At 35.8% G+C, this 24377-nt stretch overlaps 3 protein-coding genes across 3 annotated transcripts; 2 read left to right on the plus strand and 1 right to left on the minus strand.

Annotated features, from left to right (window-relative positions):
• The first annotated feature begins 58 nt into the window (after positions 1-58).
• On the plus strand, positions 59-5476 carry LOC103965235 (UPF0496 protein At1g20180). The gene is made up of 2 exons (XM_048581198.1): positions 59-328; positions 4294-5476. Exons 1-2 carry the CDS (start codon positions 59-61, stop codon positions 5362-5364), a joined length of 1341 nt encoding a protein of 446 aa, XP_048437155.1. The 3' UTR covers positions 5365-5476.
• A 2790-nt stretch (positions 5477-8266) lies between these two features.
• On the plus strand, positions 8267-16635 carry LOC103965236 (sterol 3-beta-glucosyltransferase UGT80B1). The gene is made up of 15 exons (XM_009378257.3): positions 8267-8967; positions 9046-9153; positions 9856-9998; positions 10413-10655; positions 10891-11002; positions 11580-11750; positions 12364-12427; positions 13084-13141; positions 13249-13426; positions 13513-13643; positions 14522-14624; positions 14985-15061; positions 15200-15247; positions 15390-15539; positions 16150-16635. The coding sequence occupies exons 1-15, from the start codon at positions 8898-8900 to the stop codon at positions 16348-16350; spliced, it is 1857 nt and encodes a 618-aa protein (XP_009376532.2). The 5' UTR covers positions 8267-8897; the 3' UTR covers positions 16351-16635.
• Positions 16636-20802: 4167 nt separating this feature from the next.
• LOC108868536 lies at positions 20803-21300 on the minus strand. The gene has a single exon (XM_018651883.2). It carries the CDS (start codon positions 21298-21300, stop codon positions 20803-20805), a length of 498 nt encoding a protein of 165 aa, XP_018507399.1.
• Positions 21301-24377: the final 3077 nt, after the last annotated feature.

Consider the following 24377-nt stretch of genomic DNA (forward strand, 5'->3'; position numbering starts at 1 on the left):
TGGGATCAGGCCCCGGTGCGAAGCACGGTGAGAAGAAGCCTTTTCAACGAGCGAAGCGATGCAGTTTTTCACATCCCAGAACCTTTTTTGGTTCGGATATTTTGGTGGGACCAATTATCTAATACAAACCGAGTACCGAGATTATGATTGCATGGTTTCGTGGGTCCCAGTGGGACTGGCGGGTGTAGGGGATATGGGTCGCGTGGTAGATGAGTTTAGACGGATGCCTGGTGTATGGTTGTTGACCCGGCCGCTGTCAGGGATTCCTATCGTCACGGACGGCAGGGACGGCTGTGATGTAAGGTTGTGTGGTGTCGTGAGCAGATTGGTGAGTTGAATTGTACATATTCGTCCAGCGTGGCATGCGGACCGATCTGTGGGCTGGAGGAGAGAGGTTTAACTTCTATTCTCAGGCTGGGAGGGGTCAATGAAGCAAATTTGGCCCAGGCCCAATTATGAATTTTTTTTTCTTTGTATTTTAATAGCTCGTTTACTAATTCGTAATTAGAATTGAAGGAATTAAAGTAAAGAGGAATTAAATTGACAAGGTGTTGGAAGCTGGTGGAGTCCAAATCAGATTGGTGTTTACGACTATCAAATCTATTAACTTGATCGTCGAAGAGTTTTTTTACTGATACCATACTCTTGCCTAGACCTTTTTACGATATTTACTGTGTCATGCAGTTTGTGCATGAGTCGAACCATCGGCTTTGGCAACGCGCAGATTTTGGTTCAACAATTGGTATTTTTTTTTATTGAGAGAACTTTCGCTCTCCTGTTGAATGAGTATCTAACACCATGAATGCTGATGGAGGCTTGTATCCAACCCTGCAGCTAGAAACACTGCAAGCAATCCCGGGAATGCTTTTATCTTTGTCAATAAAAACAAAGGAAGAAAACATAAAAAAAGAAAGAGAAATTAATAGTTATAAACTTGTACGCAATAATTAAGCATATATATGGGGGACAAATGCCAAACGAAGTGCATGAGATATGCATGATCCCCTCCATCACATATTGTTCAGCTGTCCACGATAATTCATCGCTCTCTCTCTCTCTCTCTCTCTCTCTCTCTCTTATTTAGAGGTTGAGTACGTTATGAAATCTTTCTTGCATGCATGGACTTCTTCGTTAGGATATATCTTATCTCTGCATTATTAACCTGTAAACTGCTGTACCAGATGTCATCAAAATAATGACTCCACGTAATCCTCGTTTCATATTAAATTGCATTTTGTAAACCACATGATGTGGTGATAAATTAAGACTTCATGATTTAAATTTTTTTAAAAGAAGATCAATTATCAACTACCGCATCATGTAGTTTACAAAATATGGTTTGAAAATATCGTTTCTCTAGCATTACCCTATGTGTTTATGAGATGCATATCTTTTAAGTCACAAAAGCAATATTTGTTAGCGGTGTTCGATCTAACTTGTACCTTAATAGACAGATTTCAGGTTTGCATGCCGACCTACCTTGATGAAGCCTCAACTCCCCCATTCGATTGAATAACAACCTACTCGTATTATGTCAGCTCAATGATTTTTTCCCCTCCATGTTTGTTTTAATATCGGTTATGCCCCTCATACCACACTAGAAGTTCCTCCGGCCAAATTTTTTACACGTATATTTTTGGCATTTGATGTTTGGACAAATACTTTTGGCATCAGTAACTATCCATTTTCTAATATGCTCTTCTCTCCTGCAAGGGTTTCAATCATTTCAGGTGCTTAATGGTCAATGCTGTAATGCATGGTTTTTTTTTTTTTTGCTAGTTGAGATTAAGAGATAAACAAGCTGCACATGATATAAGGTCTTTATTGGTTTCAAATTAATGGATCAGGAATGCTATATCTCTCTCTAGGGTTTTTTGAGATTTCGAGAATTTGTAGAAATGTAAGTTTGCATGGAAAATATTTCTGTGGAAGCGATGGCTTTCATTCATTCCTTTCACGTATATATATTACAGACTTTACAGTCCTATGGAAATAATGAAACAACCATATATACTTACTTATCAATTTTTACATTTGAATTGGATGATAAGAAACGGAACTAAGTGATAGAATTCACTTTGACTTGGACTCTTGGTTAATAGATTTCAAGCATTTTTTTTTTTTTTTTGAGTTGAACGATAACGTTAGTAGGTTAGAAGTTAATTATTACAAGAAAGGAAAGTTAGTGGGGATCAAACCCGCATCAAGGTGCATAGGTCTGAGTGCTTTTCACCATTGTTGTAAGGCGCCATCTACAGACTTCAAGCAATTCTTGTTTCTACAGTGTAACGACAATTTGTCTTTTTTTTTCACAAAAAAAAAAAAATCTTTTTAAAATTGGTTAAACATAGTTGATGTTAAAGTACTTCCAAAAACATCGACCAAAGTATGCAAAAGGCTACCAAACAGGCTTTATTGTTTTCTTCCACGGTACGAGGCAAAGTATTAGTAATTGGAATATGAAACCAAATTTATTGTCGAGTAGTTAACGAACCATCTTACAATTAGTGGCTCTCATATACAGGAGTTTCTTGAGGACTATGATTTCTCAATAACTAATTAATTAGGTACATACATCTACGTACCATAAATTTCTATAACATAGGTCATTTACTAAATTGATCCTAAAGTCAGATAGAGATAATACTTCCATTAAAATAAAAACGGTCAAAAGATTAGTTTAAATAGTGCAATTTTTTTTCTTAAACAAAGGGAAACAACTGGTGGCAAGCCATTTTTTTTCTTCTGAAACTACTGAGCCACTTGTTGTGGTTAAATAGTGCAAATTTTTAGTTAAAAGAAAAAGATAAATGCCAAGACTCTCAAAGTGGGGCTGTGTCCTTTCTGGTACTTCACAGTTTAACTTTAAGTCTCGAAAAGTCCCACTTTTTAAAAAGTTTCCTTAACATTTCTCCTAGAAGAATTTATATACAAAATAAAAAAGCATTGATTACCGATGACGAAAATGTGACAATGATGGATTGCTAATGATTTGGGGATTTCGTAGTTTCATCCATGACTCAAAACATAAAAAGCATAGCAAGGCATCGACGATTGAGTTTAAAGTTTGGCGATAGCCCCATGCAAACATCAAAGAGGTACCTTTATTATTAGTTATGCACGTAAACCTTCTGACCTGAATTTGTTTATATATAGTTAACTAAAACTCTATATAGATATCTGAGAATATTCATCAATCTTAAAGGGTTCAATGGTAATTTTCATGCCCTAAATCGAGGGGTTGCGATGTTATGTGCTTGTAGGCTTCGATCAGCTGCCTCCCTGATACTCCTCTAGGTTAAGAAAGAGACGGTGTAAGACGGTGTAAGTAATCATATAAAGTTATATATATAGCTGTATGTAAGAAGAAAATATACATAAAGACAATAAAGAGGGGCCAAAGGAGGATTTTCAGATGCAAAAAAGGTCCTGAAGAGGGAAAGGCTCTTCAGCAAATGTGGCATTTGAAGCTTGCAAACAAATTGGAGAAGTTCTCTCTTCTCTCTCTCTCTCTCTCTCTCTCTCTCTCTCTCTCTCTCTCTCTCATATGAGATTACGGCGTGAACTACAATCCTTAAACAGACTTTTAGAGGCTTTATTAAAGCAAAGATATATGAACAAACTAACTAGCTAGAAAGTTGAATAGCTACCTCATTCATTGTTCTTTCTTTCAAGGTTCTTATATAGCGGGGTTATGAGTTCGACATCATTTATAGATCTCTCCTTTAAAATTTGGAAGCTACCTCATCCTCGTAGCCTACATAAGATCGACATCAACTTTGTTCTTCTAAATTAAAGATCGACCTAAAGATGTGGGCAAAACTTAGAGCTTCTTCAAATATTGCAAAGGGTATGTACATCTTCATCTCTTTTTTCCCTTTATATGTGTGTGTGTGTGTGTGTGTATTTTCTTTTTTGTGTTCTATGCCATATTACTCTAAGCTCTGGGTTAACAGATCTAAAAGAGAGAAGAACTCTATAGCATGTGGTTTGCCATGTTGCCTGTTGGATTTTTGGCATGTGAAGACTAACTGGTTACCAATTGTTTTGAGAATAATATGTACCTATCTTGTATCTATATATGTCGGGAAAGAAATAAGACATCAACTTGAAGTTTTAGCAGAAAGAGGAAAGTGATCTTTCTAGGGTTCTCTTGTTATTATCATACTCAATTATTGCTACACTTGTCATGATAAATCTCTTTTGAGAAATACACCGCATGATAGTTTGGTAGCACTTTCTATTTTTCGCAAGCATAAGGTGATCTTCATATATATGGATTACCAATTTTAGATTATTGTTTTCAGGGAAGAAGTGATAAGGCAAGTTCGTAAAAGCTTCAATCTAAACGAGGAGTACCTAAGTGCATTTAGAACCAAATCCTATGCAGACTTCTTCAACAAAGCTCAGTTGCTTGTAAACGAGCCATCATCGTCTCCATTGAATTACAATCCTGATCACAAACTGACAGAAGTCCTCCTAGAACCTGGTCAAGAAGCCATTCCAGATATCCTTGAATCGGCAATTCTTTCGAAGGTACCTAAGTTGAAAGGCCTTATGCTCAACTTCTTTGACTTAAGTGCTGAAGCCTCAAAAATATGCAGCCACCTCTTAAAAAGCATCAACCATGTCCAATCCAGTTACCACTTTGTTCAACAAGAACTTGATAAATTTGAAGACTACTCACCGGACAAAATCAAATCCATTATTTCGGAGCTAAACGTGCTCATACTTCAAAACAACATTAACCCTTTTCCAAACCCTAATAACCATGACTTTGAGCTCATTCATGAAAACTACTCGTCGGTTTTGCACCACCTAAAGTCGATGAGGAAAAAGGTGTCGCGGAAGATTAAGCTCATTAAATGTTTCAAAAAGGCGACTGGGATTTGCATAACAGCAGCTTGTAGTTTGATTGCTATAACCGCTGTTGTTTTAGTAGCACATACTCTCACTGCCTTGCTCATGGGGCCAGCTCTCATCAGCTTCCCATTCAAGAGCTTCAAGAAAAAACTGAGTAGCATTCCATTTTTGAGAAGTAGGATTCTTACCAAAGTTGGAGAACAACTTGATGTGGCAGCCAAAGGGACTTATGTTTTGAATATGGATTTCGACACGATGAGCCGACTTGTGGCAAGGCTTCATGATGAGGTTGAACACAACAAGGCGATGATCCGGTTCTGCTTGGAGAGGAGAGAGGATAAGTTTTCGTTGCAAGTTGTGAAGGAGCTTAAGAAAACTGATGTTGGATTCAGAAAGCAAGTGGAAGAGCTTCGAGAGCATTTGTATTTGTGTCTTGTAACAATCAATAGAGCTAGAGCTTTGGTGATCAAGGAGATGACAAAATCTTGTGTAGAAAATTGATTTAGAAGTTTAGGAGGGTAGCCATTTAAAAAGGCCTTGTACAGTATAATATTTCATATTCTCTAAAATATACGACTATACTCAATTTGTATGATGACCAAGAACCTATAAGATTTACAAGGAAAGAAAAATGTTTATTATGTTGTGTATTCATTCCTTTTTTTGTTCTCCTATAATTGGCGTTTAAAGAACAGATTTTAGTTACTTTTTTCATTCGAACCTTCTTGATGATTGAAATCATCTAATTTCTAGATCACCTGTTAATGATGAACTTTAAAAAAAATTAACCAAATTAGAAATCGTTTAATTGGTTGATTAACATTGTCAAAATTTGTGAGAATTTTGTAATCATATGCGCTATTCATACCTAATAGATTTTTGATCAGGCATGCTAGGCTCGACTTACAAATTTATATTTTATTTTTTGATATTTTTATTTGCCAAGGTACTTTTTCTATGCACAAAGTTGAAATAACAATCAAATAAAAAGTCTAAAATTGAATAGAAATTTGCAAGTACCGCCTATACAGCGTGAATAAAATCAATGCATCAAGGCATGCAGGGACGTTCTTCAGAGGAGTTGAGATGGCTTCATCCCCCAATGGGTTATTCAAACTCAATGTTGATGGAGCAATCTCTTTGAAAGGTTTAAATAGAGGTGCATGTTGAGGCTGTTATACGAGATGAAGATGGAGCGTTCATGCAGGTTTCACGAAACGGATTCATGGTTGTTTCGATTCTTCGACAACAGAATTGATGGCAGCAAAGGAAGGATTGGTATTTGCATGTGACGCTCGGTTTCATGCTATTATATTGAAACTTGATGCTAAAGGGGTTGTGGACTTGATTAATGCAACTGGTGTTTGTCTCGATAGGGATGACCGTATTTTAGAGGAGATTGACGATTTAAAGAGTAGGTTCAGTCTTTTTTATGTCGGTGGCAACGACACGAAGGTAACATGGTGGCTCATGATGCGAAGACAAAATGGTGGCCCATGAATTAGCGAAGTATGGACTAGCAGTGGAGGTTCTAATACATGAATGGAGGTGGAAGCACTTTGGTTATCTCCCTTCTTAGAAAGTGATTTGGAGAATGATAATTGATTGTAATTAGTAAGCGAGATGGTGAGGCGCTATTCTTCCTTCCTTCTTGGAGGTTTTTTTACAGAGCCCCTTCTTGCTCCCACAAGCTTTTTGTATTCTGTTTTATGCAGTAATGAAAAACTCGGTTTCTATATAATTTTATTTTTGTTAGAGATTTTTGTGATAATGGTTCACTTATATGTGTTGCAGGTGGTAAGATTTAAGTAAGACATTATATCGGTGTGATTACTAATGAATCACTAATTTATTCCTCTAAAAACGACATATTGATAGGACCTAATATGCATGACGCCTCTAACAAAAATAAAGAGTAGATGTCACTTAGACAAAACAATGTATGCCAACCCATTTCTATATGTTTCAATCAATGGTAAGGTTGTGAAATTGATCCAATGTAATGGTTACATTACCTAACATGTATAATCATTAAATACTATGATGAATGGGCATTGCAATGGTTGGTTAAGCAATATTCACTCTGTCACACCTTCTCGATCGGTTTTTTTCATGAATTTAATTTCTAGTATTATCTTTTGGTAGCATTTGTTTTGGCTCTCTCAAGTTACATTAAAGTTGAGTGTTCTCTTATTCTTGTTCGGTTCAAAATTAAAAGTTCTTTCAATTAGTGTTTTTATGCAGAGGAGAAATTAAAAGTGGACAAGTGGTTGACGAGTTCGATATCAAATTATTATGAGAAGTTCATTGTGTGGCATAATTCAATCTTCTATCATGTTAACTTAAGACCTCTCACTTAGAAGTAAAGAGAAATAATACGATACTGTAGTACCAGATGACTTTTAACCTATTCCTATTAGTCGATAACTTTTCTTCAAAAGAAAACTTTTAATCAATAAAGTTCTTACCTTTTGTAGATTTTTTTTTTTTTTAAATGAAGCACTTACCTTTCCTTTTAAAGGGAAAATGTCAAATAATGATTAAGAGGTATGTGATAAATATAGGGCGTTATAATTGGTATTTTAAAATTTAATGTGCATTTAAAAAAGGTATTTTCCTTTAAATATTGAAAATTTAAAGCGTAAAATTAGATTTTTGGAACAATTATCTAAATATGTAAAGGACTAATTATATTTTATACTCTTCAAGTTTAAGATAATTTATAAAATGGCTCACGAGGTTCTAACTTTCTCACATTACCCCTTAAGTTTTGAATCCATTAAAATTTTGGAAAGTTTTTATTCACGTAACTATTTGTACCTTCATACATGTTTGTTAATTTTTTGTCATTTATACTCTTTAATTCATTCGATTTATCGGTAAAAAATTAAAAAAAATATGACAGTAAAAATAAGCAGTGTTAAAAGCACTACTCAAAATATTTTGTCAATACTATACAAATACAGCTTATATGTTAGGTCATATAAAAATATCAACTCACCATGTCCTCAACGTGAAGAAGATCACAAGAGAAGCACCAAAAATTAATCAAGGACTCGAAAACCCATTTTTGCAATGGGAGGGAGGATAAAAATCATATAAGGGTAAAACTGAAAAATCACATTTCATTCACGTGCTAGATGGGAAGTAAAAATTAGATGGGCGTCTGAAGCACCAAAAATTTGACCAGTAGCCAGTTTGAAGTACAACACTGTCTCATATTATATGTCCAAGTTCCATTGAAATCCGGACAGAGAGAAGCTTCCTTAGTACCCCTTCCTTAACAACCCAGCCTCTCAATTCAAAGACTCCAAATTTTTCTTCAACTCCCTTGCCTGTATTCTAGCAATTTTTTATAGGACCTTTCAGTTGAAGCGCCATATTTTATTGCGCAATTAGAATCTCTTAGTACCCAAATAATTGCTTTCTGCTTTCATTGGATCCTATGCTTTCAGCTTAAATCCGTCGAAAAGGCACGTTTTCTTCAGTTTTGGTATTGCTTTTGAACTTCAAAGGCGGTTTAAACTTTCGCCCACCAAATGGTCTACGCTTTGACTGACTGGTAGTCGTGGTTGCTGTCTTTTGGTCCAAATACAGTTAGCAGTCGAGCTGTCGATGATCTGTGTGTGGAACAGCTAAGTTTGGTAATTTCGACTTTTGGGTTTTGTTCTTGAAGTGTTTTGAACTTGTGGGTTGTGTTTTTTTTTTTTTTTTTTTTTTTTGCTTGTTTCAGCGATTCTGTGTCTTGTATTTTGAGGTTCTGGATATTGGGAAGTGGTTTGTTAAGCGTTTGAGGTTTTTTGTTTTGGTGGGATTTTGTTTGTGTTTCTTCACATCCTTAAGTAGAATATTTGGATTGTGGGAATTGAATTGTAAGTTATTGCAGTTGGGTTTAGTTGGTGGCTTCAATTCACGGCTTTTTTCAGATTCATGTGTTAGTGAATTTAAGAATATGGATATGAGGAGCTGAGATTAAGGTTGTCTGAGTTGGGGTTTGGTCGGTTTTTGTCGCGCAACCCCGTGCATTAGGCGAAATGGGGAGCAATGGGGTTGACCATCCATTGAAACATTTGGAAGAGGAAGGTGTCAGCAGCCAAGGACAGAGTAAGTATTTTCTGCAAAGTTGTCGAAATTTATGATTGGAAATGGATAACAAGTATTCAATTTAACAATTGGTTGCAGGTTCTTTTCAGGGAGAGAGGAAGAAGAAGACAAATTCTGCACGGCCCTCTTCGGTTTTAGAGATTTTTCAAGAAAAAGAATTCAATGTTGGTTCTTCACCTCGGAGAGGTTAGTGCTCCCACGCAGTCTGAGTTATAGTTGCTTTTGTTGTTTGTTACGCATTGAGGGACTAAAAATGAAGCTTTTCCTTGAAGAGAGTTGACCAGGTTCTTTCTCTTTAGGATGAACTATTCGAATTTAATTGTTTCTTGACAACCTACTATTTAACCGAGAAACTCAATGAACCAAAATTTGTTACGCATTATTGTCTATACAATGCAGAAAGGAGTTTCGTGGTTTAGCTTAAAATTCAAGTGTAGGATTTCTGTATGCTGCCGGGATTTTAGTTGTGCTCTTAGTTTAGCAATCAGCCATTACTTAGTGAAGTTCTTAGGTGTAAATATGTCTTGGAATTTGGAATTTAGATGACCATACTGAAGTTCTAGAGCGATGCTGAAAAGAAATGAAAAAAAAGTGATTTACGAAGTAGAATGGTTCTTAAAATATATGTTATCGAAATTGTGAAAATACCTATGATTATGTCACACTATTGTTGTTCTTGCGGCCAATCCTTTTACTAAACTTTTCAGTGAATCATAGGATGATGCGATCATGATCCAAACTAATAATCTAATTAGTACAATGATGTGATCATGCTGACCCCAGATGTTACTGCACTTTAACGGCATACTGGGATCCTATGTATTTCTGTTTCTTTTGTTTTAGTGTTTATCTATTTGCTCACTGATATGTACACGTATGTTCATGAAGGTTTGGACCATTCAATCACAGCACCTATTGGCACTCCCAAAGGTTTGCTGATTGAGGAGCATGAGATTAGATTCTCTAGATCCATGACGGAGAAGAAGGGAAGGCATGACTTAAAGCTGGATAGACTGTCAGAGCGTGAAAAGGTAGATACTATCATATTCGTGGTTGCTTGTTCTCATACCCGTGTTTGCTTACAACTTTTAATTTGTCCATCTATCAGAACTAGAAACATGTTTGTTGGACTGGTTTCTTTCATGAAGCTGCAACTTCATGCTGAATAGATGGATGCCAAATGTTGTCCACTAATTTTATTTGAAAAGCATGAGTGTATGACAGTCCCTGTCTTACAGTATCTTATATTTTTTTCAGTACCTGATGACCGTGACATAAATTGAGTTATAATTAACGGCTCTAACCACTGAGCTTGCTAGTTATCCTCCACCCCACTCCCCCTCCCCACAATTCTTTATTAACAAAATTTGGAATGCAGATGGTTTTATTTACTCTTATTCATTCTCCATTTAGTTGATCATTGTTTCTCTGGTTTTGATTTTCAGAAAAAACTAATTGTTGAGATGGTCAAGATACAAAATGATGGAACAGTAGAAGTTGATTTAGAAAAAAGTGCACCTGTTGCCTCTGAGTTGTTAGAGCTCCACTCTGTCGAAGATGTGCCCATCAATCTTGATGAGATACCTTCCAATACCATCAAGTCAATTCCAAGGTTGAAAATTTGCATACTTGTGGTTGGAACAAGAGGAGATGTACAGCCTTTCCTGGCCATGGCAAAGAGATTTCAGGCATGTCCAACATAACAAGATGACTTTGTTTTGAATAATTTACCGTTGTTGGGCACTAATTGTTATAACTCTTACCTGTAGAGGTAGGCCATGCTATGATGCTAGGCTAGGCATATTAAATTTTAAAGATCATTGACATATTCCTGTATCCCTTGTTTGAAAAATGATGTACCTTATTGTCTATATATTTCCTGCATGCTTTAATGGTTGTAGATGGTTTGATCTTTTCTTGCAGGAGTTTGGCCATCATGTTAGGTTGGCAACTCATGCTAACTTCAGTTCTTTTGTGAAGTCGGCTGGTGTAGACTTTTATCCGTTGGGTGGCGATCCTCGTGTTTTGGCAGGATGTAAGAGGTCCTATATTGGAAGTACTTTTTTTTTAATGATATATAGCAATTTATTTCATTTTTGTTAGCGATCTTGTTGGTAGATCACTTCCTATGTCTGTCTATTTTGTCAAATATGGTGTGAGTTTATATGTGGTTCATATAGGCGACCCCACTTAGTGGGATAAGGCTTTGTTGTTGTTGTTGTTGCATGCTCTCTCTGCTGTTTACTTTCTCTTTCTTGCAGCTGAACCTAATCTGAACAACTTGGGAACTTCTCTCTCTCTCTCTCTCTCTCTCTCTCTCTCTCTCTCTCTCACTCTCACGCACGTGTGCGCGCACACAACTCACTCTTCCTCTCTGCATAATTTTCTTATGAAAGCTGAATTGTAATTGTGAAAGCTGAGTTATTAGATTATTGACCACCTTAAAAATTTAAAATTACTACTATTCTTTACTCTTTAGCCAAAATTCAAGATTTTCCAATGCTTGGAGCTCTTATTTACGTCACTAGTTACTCTAAATATGTTTAATGTTCCCAAATTGTCCCCTCAAGTGCTTTATTGAATAACTGAAATTTAGTGCCTTTTAATTTTAGATATGGCCAGAAATAAAGGTCTCATTCCATCCGGGCCAGCGGAAATATCAATACAAAGAAAGCAACTGAAGGCAATTATTGAATCTCTTCTTCCAGCATGCACAGAACCAGACATAGAAACTGGTGTACCATTTAAGGCACAGGCAATTATTGCAAACCCTCCTGCTTATGGTGAGTTATCACAAGTGAAATATTTAATGTCACTTCAATTGAATTATGTTTCTGGTAAGTCCGTATGTATTACATTTGACATAAGAGTTTATGATGAAGTATTATTGCCAATTAAGTTAGAAAGTGGCGTTGTTAGCTTATGAGTTGGCCCTGTTTGTTTTCTCTGAATGTTATGTCCTATGTGTATATGTAACACTTCATTTCAGACTTCTTGCGTCTTACATCATCTTTTGTTATTGGAGCTTGCTGGTTCAATCAAGATTAATTAGACCTTTATATAGACCGTCCCTTGTAGTGATGATAGGGTCCCATTGGGCACGAAATTAGAATATTGATCTTGGACTGATGACTATAGTGGTCGGAACTCGGAAGCCATGCGCTGAAATATTTAGTTAGCAAAAGGTTTAGACCCTTATTTATTGGACCTTTGTAGTAATTAGATCTGTCTCTATGGTTCTAGATCTGTCACTATGGTTCTAGATCTGTCTCTATGGTTGTGTGAAAATATAAAGTGTGAGTAATAAACTTATTCTACATCTTTTCTTCTTCTATTAAGTAAAAAGATATAGTTCAATCGTAAGCAACTTCTTTTATCATGTGGTTTGGTTTGCAGGACATGCTCATGTTGCAGAAGCTCTTGGAGTACCCCTTCATATTTTCTTCACAATGCCATGGACGTAAGTTTTGACCACTTATTTTCTTGCGTTATTTTGATAGAGTAATTGTCCTCTTGGCAGACGCTATGACTTGTTAAGTTAGACATTCAATATGGACCACTCATTCAAACAGGAATCCACTTGAAGAGTTTTTCAAATTGACAGTCTGGAAACATGCTAGAGTTTCTAAAATGTTTCCCAGTATACATAATAATATTATACAGTTCAATTCTAGTACGATTCTAAGGAGGCAACTCAGGCTGTGATCCTACTAGTTAGGTGCTGTATTAAAACACTTTTAAAGATGGGATTAGAAAGCTCCGATTTGGAGTCTTTTAGTCTTCACCAATAAGAGATATTTAGGATTATGGATTACCTTCTTAAGTTTCTTCATTAGATCGATCTTAGCTAGTGTCAAGCGTATGCAAGTATAATTAATTTATATATACCATTTGGAAGTAGAAAAGGTAGGAAAACTTTCTTGGTCACATGGATTACATTGGTGTTTCAAGTTGACATGAATAAAATTACAAAATGAAATCTATTTAAGGAAGCTTAAAGGAAACGTTATGTTCTTATTTTTGTTTTCTAGTTGTATGTTATGTCTTGAATACTGGTTTATTTTGCGGGGAACTCTCTTCTGTGTTATGCCATCTTACTTATCTTTCTATAGACAGGCCTACTTATGAATTTCCTCACCCGCTGGCTCGTGTACCTCAAAGTGCTGGTTATTGGGTATGCTCTTTTTTTGGTATTTACTTCTATTTATTTTATTGTCATATGGTTGGACCACTGGATTAATTGATGGCAAATCTAATTCCATTTCTCTTTGCCACATCCAGCTTTCATACATTGTTGTGGATTTGTTGATATGGTGGGGCATTCGGGGATATATTAATGACTTCAGAAAAAAGAAGTTGAAGCTTCCTCCTATTGCATACTTCAGCACATACCACGGATCAATATCTCATTTGCCTACAGGCTATATGTGGAGTCCTCATGTTGTGCCAAAGCCAAGTGGTAAGTAATTCGATATTTATTATACTCTTCTGCCAGTCACAGTGGTATATTTGTTGGAAGGTTTTGACGTGGTATGATATATGCAGATTGGGGATCTCTTGTGGATGTTGTTGGTTATTGTTTCTTAAACCTTGGGTCGAAATATCAACCTCAAGATGAGTTCGTTGAATGGATTCAGAAAGGGCCTAAACCTATATATATCGGCTTTGGAAGCATGGTATATATTTTCTTCTATTAGTTTCTTTTCTTGTCATTTTTCTCTTCAAATCGTATGACAATTAGCAAAACAGGTTCCTTCAAATATCTATTCAACTAGATGAGTAACCCTGTGTTTCCTCTAAATCAATTATTATATTCTCTTTTTGTGGCCTTACTAATGTGTACTCTATCTTCTGAGTTGGTGTAAAATCTAGTATTTGCGAATAACCAAGGCCAGAAATTGGTAGTCTTTTACGTTGTTAAAGTCTTACATTGATAGAGAATAACCTATTATTAACTTATATAATGTATTTAGTGTTACAAATATTTCACGTTTCAATTTCTGTATAAGGCTAGGAGAGTTCCGGGATTCAGTTATCAGCTGCTGCATTCCTTGTGTTCTTTTTGTTTTTAAAAAGTAAAAAAGGCTTGTAATTTAGACTTATAGATAGCATGCTGATAGAATTAGACAGCCACTAGCCCCCATAGATTAAGCCATAAGGAAGTAGGCTAATAATGTATTTCAAGCTTAGTCGAGTCTGGAAGGATTGGTGGGACTATCTTCAATACTGTGGTTTGAACATTAGGAAAGTTCATATAACTTTTGTGCAGATTAGCATTGTTCCTTGAAAATTGATGATTATCTCGTGTAGTAATATATGCATCTTCTCCTAGAGAAGTTTAGAGGGCTCTTTGAGTACCTTGATAATAATATCAATCGCTTACATTGCTTGATACGCGTAATTGTGGCTGGTTACTTATTTCTCAAGTTGTTTTAATACTTTGATTTTTGTCTTTATTTCTGTCATAATTCACATTTGTGGCTGATAAAAAATTCATGTTTTCGTCATGTTTTGAAAATATTAGAACCTAAAATTTTGCCTGTTTCTTGTTAAGCCACTCGATGATCCCAAGAAAACTACTGATATTATATTGGAGGCATTGAAAGATACAGGACAGAGAGGAATAATTGATAGAGGTTGGGGGGACCTGGGTAATGGTAAGTGTCTATTCTTTCTAAAATTAAGTTTCATGCTTTAATATGTTCTTGGAAATTCCAGTCTGGTTTAACTTCTTTTTCAAGTATTACTGTGTTTTGGTTTGTCAATTCATGTTTCTGATGGCATAGCACCATCTATTGATTCTCTCTCTCTCTCTCTCTCTCTCTCTCTCTCTCTCCCTCGTTAACTTTGTCCTTTATGTGTTTTGAACTTCAGTTGACTACCATTACATGTTTCATTATAAGGGTATTTAAACCAAAAAGTGGGAACAAGAAAATCTGTTCTGGTCGCTTGCTTTAAATTAATGAAAGCGTATCTGATATCTTTTCTTCTAATTTGGTTTGCATGTCGTGTTTCAGTTACAGAAGCATCTGAAAATGTTTTCCTCTTGGAGGACTGCCCTCACGATTGGCTATTTCCTCAATGTTCAGCAGTGGTAATGTTGTATTTTATGGTTTCACCTTTTTGTTCCTTTTTAACTAATTACTACTCATGTAACCCGTACAACGATATCAATTGCAGATATTGATTTTTACTGCATGTTTTTGAAAGCTGTACTATCACAAATATGCAGGTTCATCATGGTGGTGCTGGGACCACAGCTACGGGATTGAGAGCTGGGGTAATGTTCTTTTCAGTCAGTGTGGTCGTTTTAAAATCATTTATTTCTGGGAGAATGGATGCATTATCTTTTACCAATGTTTTGGTTTTTTTTTTTTTTTTTTGCTGGATATTATCTAATTGCACTATTTTACGATATACAGTGTCCAACAACCATAGTGCCATTCTTCGGCGATCAGTTCTTCTGGGGTGATAGGATACATGAGAAAGGCTTGGGGCCAGCACCAATACCTATTTCTCAGCTCAGTGTTGAGAGCCTGTCAAATGCTATTAGAGTTATGCTGGAGGCAGAGGTATTACTGCTTTGTATTCATGCCTTATTTAATTAACAAAATATATCTCGTTTTGAAAATTATTTGCTTGTTGTCTGAATGAAGAAATTGGTGGGCGTGGTGCCTTGTAGAAATCATTCTACGAATTTGTTTGAAGTTGCGACAACTTAAGGATTGCTCTTCATCCTTAGTATCTCTTCCTTCTTAGTTCTTATTGAATCAAATACACTAACAACTGCCATGTACAAGTATTAGAATGTTCGCAAAAGAAAAAATAGTTACAATATTTCAATTATTTATTAAAACGAACACAAGCAAGTAGAGATTCTGATACTAAACAAATATTTCAAATCCTTCAATTGTTCATCAACGCTATTCCTCATTGCTCAGTGGGAAGTACATTTAAAAATGAAATCAAATATGATATGATTAAAGTTTCATGTTTTTATGTTTTGGTAAACGATTGCAATATTTTGTTCTGATCCTTCACATCAATTTTCATTTTTATTCAATTTCCCTATAAATGGTTAAGCTTTCATCTTTATACTACCAGCCATGTGGTTACTGTGAAAGTAGTGCAGCAACATAGCACATCATGCATTCGTTCTAACCAGGAATTGAACCATCTTAGGTTAAATCTCGCGTGCTAGAAATAGCAAAGTTGATAGAGAATGAAGACGGTGTTGCAGCTGCAGTTAATGCATTTCACCGGCAGTTACCTCCTGAGTTACCATTGCAACCTGCATCTTCAGAGGAAGATGAGCCTCCAAACCCTATGGTGTGGTTATTTCTTCAACTAGAGAAGTGGTGCTGCCTGCCGTGTGGTGTGTAGGATTCTTGCTGTGTCTTGTGCTGTTGTACAGATACGTTTTTCTTTTTAATTTTTTTTTTATATTCTCATATAATTTAATTTAGCGCTTCATTCATTTCATTCATGGTTTCCCTGTGTGGGTTTGATTGATAAATTGTTTACAAGCTAATGTAGGGTTTTCACAGCTTGTGTTAGAGTATTACAATAAGTCAAATTTCGTTTCAGTTAGTAAAACTGACGAAGCGAGAGTATAACCATGCTGAACCAACTCAATTATTTTTATCAATTTTTCTATAATTTGCTTCAGTTTGTGTTGTATCAATGTTCATTGACCTGAGAAATATAGTTGTTTTGTCCTTTTGATGCTGTACCCAATCTTGGTTTGCAAGCACTCTCTTATGGGATATGGCCGAGTTTCGGCTTACTGTGTTATTAGGGGACATTTATTTTCACATCTCAGGCAATTACCAGATTCCTCAAGCTGGCATGCCAATTGTTACCTTGTGTGTGTGTGTGTGTGTGTGTGTGTGTTTGTATGTGCTTCCGTGCGGTTCTGGGGACCTTTCTTGATTCTATTTCTGGAGCTTTTTAAATTTTCGATAGTAAAACCTGTTTACGGATTTGAAGAATCCTGTACGAGATTAGAAAATGTGATTGATGGTACAAAGAGATACAATCTGGAATTTGCTTGTTTTGAACTCTGCTTTGATTTAGGGGTGGGTATAAAAATCGTCGAACTGTGATAAAAAAAAAAACAAAATCGTAAAGAACTGTGTTGACAAAAAAAGTCAAAACCGGGACAAAAATTGAACCGGACCATCTCAAAACCGGTTCCAGCCTGGGAATACTAAGAATGGGTGGAAACGGATTGAACCGCTTTAATATAAATAATAATTTTGCTATTATTTTTTATACTTATTGATTGATTAGGGCCTAATCTTAAGTATGTAGTGGGTGGTGGGCCAGTATAAGAGATACTATATCACATTTAGAGAGAACTTCGTTTGGCTGTTGCGTTGTAAGTTGTAATTAGCAATTCTTGTTGGTTTTAAGGGATCAGAGGACACAGATTCGCCAGTGAGTAATTGGAATTTGATCAAGTTGTGCTATCATATTAAAACAAAAACATTATTATTAATGTGGTAACTTAGACGACTTTTTAAATTTTGTTGTCTATTTAATCTAATACTTAGTTACACTTAACTAGATAATTTGCTTGAATTTGTAGTTGAATTGTGTTTGGTATTGGAAGTAGAAGATTATATATATTTGTTGGTAAATTATAAAAAACTACCTTAACTCAACCACAGTTTTATACCCCATCTTTAAAACATTTCAATGTCATACCTTATTTTTGAATTTGTTGCAATGTCATACCTTCCGTCAGTTTGTCTGTCAATTCTTTTATTAAATGCTGACGTGGCTTGAGGCGAGACCCACTTTTTATTAAAAAAATAATTAAATATTAAAAAAATTAAAATACAATTATTTAAATATTTTGATAAATATAATGTGGGATCCACCCACCTTCTTCCTATCCCACCCATCTCCCCCCACCCTTCCTCCCTTCACTCCAAAACCAGAACCCCCTTCTTACCCACCCCCAACCTTCCTTCACCACCAAAACTAGAGCCCCCATCACCCACCCCCTTCTCCCAAAAATCCCCTTTCCCCAAAGATCCCCTTCTTCTTCATCTTCTTCTTCTAAGCAACCTGACCCAAAAATCCCCCATCATCCCTTCCCCCATCCCCATCACTCGCCTACTCCTTTATCTCCAAATATGGGGATGGAGATCGAGAGCCTGAGACAGAGCGGACTTGAGAAACGAGAGCTCCTCCTCGATCATGTGTTGACGTCGAAAATAAAGACCGGAGGTGAGATGGGTTTTTTTGATGGACGAGTCGTGCTCGGTGGTGATGTATTGGGGGAAGAGCTCGGCGGGGAGGTTCTCGTCTGAGATGGAGGCGTAGTGGGGAGGGAAGTGGTTGTGGGTGAAGCAGAAAGAGCAAATCCAGATCTTGGTGGCGTAATCGACGGTGGAGAAGGGTTTGAGGACGGAGCGGCAGGTGCGGCAGCGGAGGGGGGGCGCGTAGGGGAGGACGGGCATGGAGGGGAATGGCTTGATCAGAGTGTAGATGGTTGGGTGGCTGGGTGGAGAAGACGATCGAGTGGGGAGGATGAGGGTGAGGGAGAGTCGCGGTGGGGTTTTGGTTTTGGAGTGAAGGGAGGAAGGGTGGGGGGAGACTGGTGGGATAGGAAGAAGGTGGGTGGGTCCCACAATTTTTTTTAATAAAAATATTTAAATAATTGTATTTAAATTTTTTAATAGAAAGTGGGCCACACCTCAAGCCGCATTAACATTTAACAGAGGAATTGATAGATAAACTGATAGAAGGTATGACATTGCAACAAATTCGAAGATAAGGTATGACATTAAAATGTTTTAAAGATGGGGTATGAAACTGTGGTTGACCCAATAGTTGAGGTAGATTTTTATAATTTACCCTATATTTGTTAGAATCGTAAACCGGCATGAATCGAACTGGAAAGGGCGTAAACCAAAGCGTATGGTTTTAGTAATAAATTTAAGCGAAACCGTACTGAATCGGTTCTGGTTTGAAAGTGAAAACAGACCGAACCGAACCGTGACCACCCCTTTGATCTGACATAGTTCATTTACATATTTTGGATCAAATGGTTTAAACAGTTGTCCAACAACTCTGCCGAACCTTGAGATTATTTAGCAATTTTGGTTGCCATAGAATCTCAGCGTTTTGTACATCTTGCTTAGGCAGGTTGATCAATAGGATTTAACGTTTGTTGGATTATGGAAGTTCTACTAAATCCTGTATGATTTGCACTGCTAGTCTTACTTTAACCGAAATAGAAGGGGGCGAAAGAGTTATACGACGAGTTCTAGTAAAACCACAGCTTTGTGCTCCGATTATATAGACTGGTAGATACACTGTAACAACACACTTGGCTACTTAAGGAATTAACTTCCCTGCTGAACATTTCAGCAGGAATTCCTGCTTACATCAATTTCTGGGTGGACACATGTCCAAGTTTTGATTAAAAAAATCAAAACTTGACACGTGTCTATTCGGAATTGAGTGTAAGCATGACCTCCTGCTGAAATTTCAGCAGCAAGTCTTGTTCGCTACTTAATGCAAATATTCTACTAATCCCGTCATTTTTTTTTCTAAAGTTTGATCTCTTTCCACCTTGATTCCATGTAGTTACTCGAATTCTCTGGTGCGGCATATACACCACATTTGAAATACAGGTCCTCTGGTCCTTGATCCTTCACCCCAAACTTCTTGACACCATCGATGAAAACTATAATCTTCCATTTGTCAACGTTGTGGATTAAGTTTACCCCAAACCACTTGTCGTAGAGATGCGTAACTACGACTTTGTATTTCTAGTATTTGATATCTCCCCCACCCATCCTCTTAATAATAATAAGATGCGTTCTAATTTTCCAGTATTTGATATCTCCCCCACCCATCCCCTTAATAATAATAATAATAGTAATAATAATAAGTTTTTAATAAACATAGACCATGTGTGCCAAATCCGTCTTCCTCTGCTTGATGATCTCACTAATAATAATAATAATAATAATAATAATTTTTTAATAAACATAGACTATGCCAAGTCCGTCTTCCTCTGCTTGATGATCTCACTACTCATTATTCAATAAGGGGAGTTGACTTCTATTTATGGAAAATATACAAAATAATACAATATGATTTGATCAATAGCGTAGATGGTGCTTATAATCATGTCTGTACACACTAGTACGACTTCGAAGAAATGCAGGAAGGAGGAATTTATAAAGACAAGGTTTACTTGCTGTTCGCTGCAAAAAAGGGCATTCAAAGGACAATTTTCCCAAGTTTTTCACCGCCGTTTTTACCGTTTGCTACAAAAAACAAATTTTTTAGACCTGAAATTTGAATTTTTTAGACCTTGTGTTTGGTTGTATCTAACGAGCCCTAATTCCAAACTTATGGTTTAGATATATAAAAACGATATCTCGGGTACTTCATTGCTAGCCATTATGCTCCCCACTTTCAAGCAAAGCAAAGCAAAAAATTCTAATTGAGTTGAGTTTTGATCATGCAGAGTAGTTAGACATCTGAATTACCAATCTTTATTATTATTGCAACAAACAAACGGATTACACTAAAAGCTAGTGAATCATACACTTGTAGATGACTTATCCAAACACAAAGATAAGACATGAGTTTATTATTATTGCTATAAACATATAGATTATAGCGAATTTCAAAACCCAAAAATAACGAAAAAAGTAGTGATAAAAACCAATGCCACTTTCGCAAAGAACACAATTGCATTCGCACATGCAACAAGCCTTTTAAACCCATAGGTGACCCAAATGGGACGAGTGAAGTCTCGTGAGGGTTTCCAGAGACGTTACCCACAAACATCATGCATAGTGATCATCAACATTTGACTTGGGAGACTGAGTAGATATCCACCCCTCCAGCATCAGGTGTTTTTTGGTTGAGGCGTAATTCGAATCTGTTTTCAATGAATGGCCTGGTTAAGAGGTCGCTTTGCAAGTGACGTAATCGGCAGCGCGTGATTAGGTTGTTGCCGTCAGGTGGTCCGACAGGCTCGACCTTGAACAATGTGCAAGCCCAATTGTCCTTGGTTTCGTTTCGGTCAGCAGCTGCGGCCAGGACCAATAGCCTGTTTTGGTCCACCCTTCTCAAGTAATTGCCGTTGTAGGAGCATTTGATATGCACGTAATTCTTGTCGGCGTAGTCCTCATTGTTTGGCTTCTCGGTGGTGAACTTTATGAACCTGCTGTTTTCATTGTCCTCGGAAAACTGGACAATCTCATTAAGGTCGCTTTCTGCATCAAGTTGATAGCGCAAATACTTGTTGTTGGTATCTGCTTTTAGCATAAAGGGGCTTGGTAGTACGGGTGGAGCCATGTTGTATAGTGTAGTTGGGATTGGGATGATCTCTCTTTTTTTCTTCTCTCTTGATGGTTTAATTTGCTTTCTGTGAATGTGTTGCTCCGTTCAAACCTGCAATCCTATTTATAAGAAATTAAGCACATGCTAGCTCAAGTTATGGTCTTTAATTAATATTAATTTCTTCAATCAGTTTCCCATCTCTTTCATTGATATGAACATGGCTGATCTCATTGGTGTGACGCAAGATTTGTTAAAATAGCTGATCGGATTGATTTATTTGTGTAACTCTTCTGCCAATTCTGAAACTTGTACATATAATTCCCATTATAAAATAAATAAACAAAATCCAAAACTTATATAAAATAAATAGAGACTTTTTATAGCATATATATAAAATAAGACTTTCTAACTTATTCAAGATTATAGTCACAAGATCGAATATACATTGATGGGTGCGCATTTTCCTTCATCATCTTTTCTGTGCTATTAATTTGTGCGATTGTCAACTTTCATAAATTACAATGGCTACAGGTAAAATGTCACTCTAGTTATGATAAATAGTAAAAGCATATGGCAAAATCTGTGCGGTCATTTTTGATCAAGCAAATTGTTGTAGGTCCAATGATGGGGCATATGACAAAAACTTATTTCTTGTTTAAAACAAAGCATAAATTTTCAATTTTGTTATAACATTTCAGAACTATCAAAGGTTAACTCAATGGTTGTAAGCACCAAAGAGAAAAATGGTTAAGTGAATGTTATTACAATTAAATAAAACTGCTTGCATAGTATTTTACGAATAAGAAATTTTATAGAATATAGAATAAGTATTTTTTTTATAAAAAAAATTGGGATGGTATATTACACTAAAATATTTGTTATAGACTTTAGATATGATCATAGAAAAAGACTTTGTAAAATGTCAAAAAAATTTATACCATGTGGAAAGACTAATCGCCAGATAATTAAAAGTTTTGCAACATGTAATTGACTTGGTTTCATAAGACCTATGTACATCTAGATGACTTGGTTGTTATGATTAATGTAAGACTTTCAGTTGATATTTCTTGAGGGTGAAACACCGTTTGAGAAATGTTTTGGGCCTCATTACAATTTTTTTCACTTATTTTTTATGTTTCAGCTTAAATATTCTACTATAAATACATTTGTGGCTTAACAATTGGTAAAACCACTTCCAAATGTATTTTAAAGATTTTCTTAATGTCACGGAAAATATTTTACGAAAATCAAAGATTTGCATTTCCACAAAAAATGTGGGTTAACTCACGATTTTTTGTTGGTTTTGTAAATTCTTATAAATATCTTCATTAAATCTATTTGTTTTCACAAGGTACTTAAAATTAATGTAACTTTCTGTCGATATTCTTGAGTATAGACCCTTGTTAAGGCAAAGATTTGGGCCTCACTATAATTTTTTTTTCATTTATGTCTTAGGTTTCGGCTTTCACAAAGCACATGGCTGTAGATGTGAAGTTTTGATTAAAAATATTTGTAACATGACAGCATATGGCTATAGGCATGGAGTATTTGTTAACAATTAAAAGTTTTGTAACAAATAATTGACTTGGTTTTATAAGACCTACATCTAGACGACTTGGTTTTTAAAACAAATATAAGACGTTTTAAGTGGAAACTATTAAAGGTGATTTGGGTGAGTTACTTAATGATAAAATTGCTTTGGCAATTCTTGTACTTGAAAAGGTATTCTTGAAGGGACTTAAAAACTTTTGCATGAGGGGCTACTATGGTGAATTGGAAACGATAAATTTTTTGACGGACAAATGAACTAAAATATGGTATTTTGCTTCATCATGCTGCTTGCCCGCTCTTTGACGATATGGTTAAGGCTATTGTAGCTAATTATTGTTACCACAATGGTTTGGATCCACTATTACTTGTTTTACTAAAGGAGGTGGTTGAACAAATTCTTAGCATTCCTATTGGTTTTGATGCTTTGGCTGCTAAGTGTATCTGGACTAGAATAAATGATGGTAATTTTTCTGTTAAATCTGCTTATATGTTGGCCATTAATTCTAGTGGTTTTCCTAATTGGCGATGGAATCTAATTTGGAAACTTCATATTCCTACAAAGTTAAGACTTTCTTATAGCTGGTCTCTCTTGATAAGATTCTCACTAATGAACAGAAGCTAAGGTCTTACATTAATTTTAGAAATATAGTGGTGAGGCAATGGTGAAAACTAATTGATTTAATGATGATTTTTGTACAAAATTTCAAAACTGACTAAAAACAGTGAGCATCTACGTTTTGTGAGAAATGCAAATATTTAATCTTCCCAAAATATTCTTCGTTAGCATTAAGAGAATATTCATAAAGCATTTGGAAAGGTTTCTATCAATTATTGAGCCACAAATTTAGTTTGAATGGTATATTTAAAACCTAAAATTAAATGAAAAAAATTAATTGTAGAGAGCCCCAAATATTTGCCTTAGCGAGGGTCTATACTCAAGAATATCAACGGAAAACTATACATTAATTTTAAGTACCTCACGATAAGGCGAATGTGAAAACAAATGGATTTAATGATGATTTTCATACGAATTTGCAAAATCAATGAAAAACCGTGAGTGTTAACCCTTATTTTTTGTGAAAAATACAAATGTTTCATTTTCATAAAATAGTTTCCATGACATTAAGAAACTGTTTACAAAACGTTTGGAAATGGTTTTACTAATTATTGAGCCACAGATGTACTTATATTAGTATATTTAAGCCGAAACCTAAAAAATAAGTGAAAAAAAATTGTAATGAGGTCCAAGACGTTTCTCAAACAATGTTTCACCCTCAAAAAACATCAACAGAAAATCTTATATTTGTTTTAAAAACCAAGTCATCTATATGTAGGTCTAATAAAACCAAGTCAATTACTTGTTACAAAACTTTTAATTGTTAACAAAGACACCACGCCTACAACCATGTGCTTTGTGAAAGCCAAAATCTAAAACATAAAAGAAAAATATTGTAGTGAGGCCCAAATCTTTGCCTTAACAAGGGTCTATACCTGGGCATATCAATGGAAAGTTATACATTAATTTTATGTACCTCACGGTA

This window comes from the organism of the source record quoted next, unplaced genomic scaffold, assembly GCF_019419815.1.
Source record: "Pyrus x bretschneideri cultivar Hongxiangsu unplaced genomic scaffold, Pyrus_bretschneideri_v1 Contig16, whole genome shotgun sequence".
Taxonomy (NCBI): domain Eukaryota; kingdom Viridiplantae; phylum Streptophyta; class Magnoliopsida; order Rosales; family Rosaceae; genus Pyrus; species Pyrus x bretschneideri.

What these genes read in the sequence shown, in the direction of transcription:
- LOC108868536 (XM_018651883.2), bottom strand. Translation starts at nt 21,300, where the DNA reads ATGGCTCCACCCGTACTACCAAGCCCCTTTATGCTAAAAGCAGATACC.
- LOC103965236 (XM_009378257.3), top strand. Translation starts at nt 8,898, where the DNA reads ATGGGGAGCAATGGGGTTGACCATCCATTGAAACATTTGGAAGAGGAA. An exon ending in CTCAAAGTGCTGGTTATTGG is followed by an intron (nt 13,142 to 13,248) that starts GTATGCTCTTTT and finishes TGCCACATCCAG; the next exon opens with CTTTCATACATTGTTGTGGA. An exon ending in ATATCGGCTTTGGAAGCATG is followed by an intron (nt 13,644 to 14,521) that starts GTATATATTTTC and finishes TTTCTTGTTAAG; the next exon opens with CCACTCGATGATCCCAAGAA.
- LOC103965235 (XM_048581198.1), top strand. Translation starts at nt 59, where the DNA reads ATGCAGTTTTTCACATCCCAGAACCTTTTTTGGTTCGGATATTTTGGT. An exon ending in GTGGTGTCGTGAGCAGATTG is followed by an intron (nt 329 to 4,293) that starts GTGAGTTGAATT and finishes TACCAATTTTAG; the next exon opens with ATTATTGTTTTCAGGGAAGA.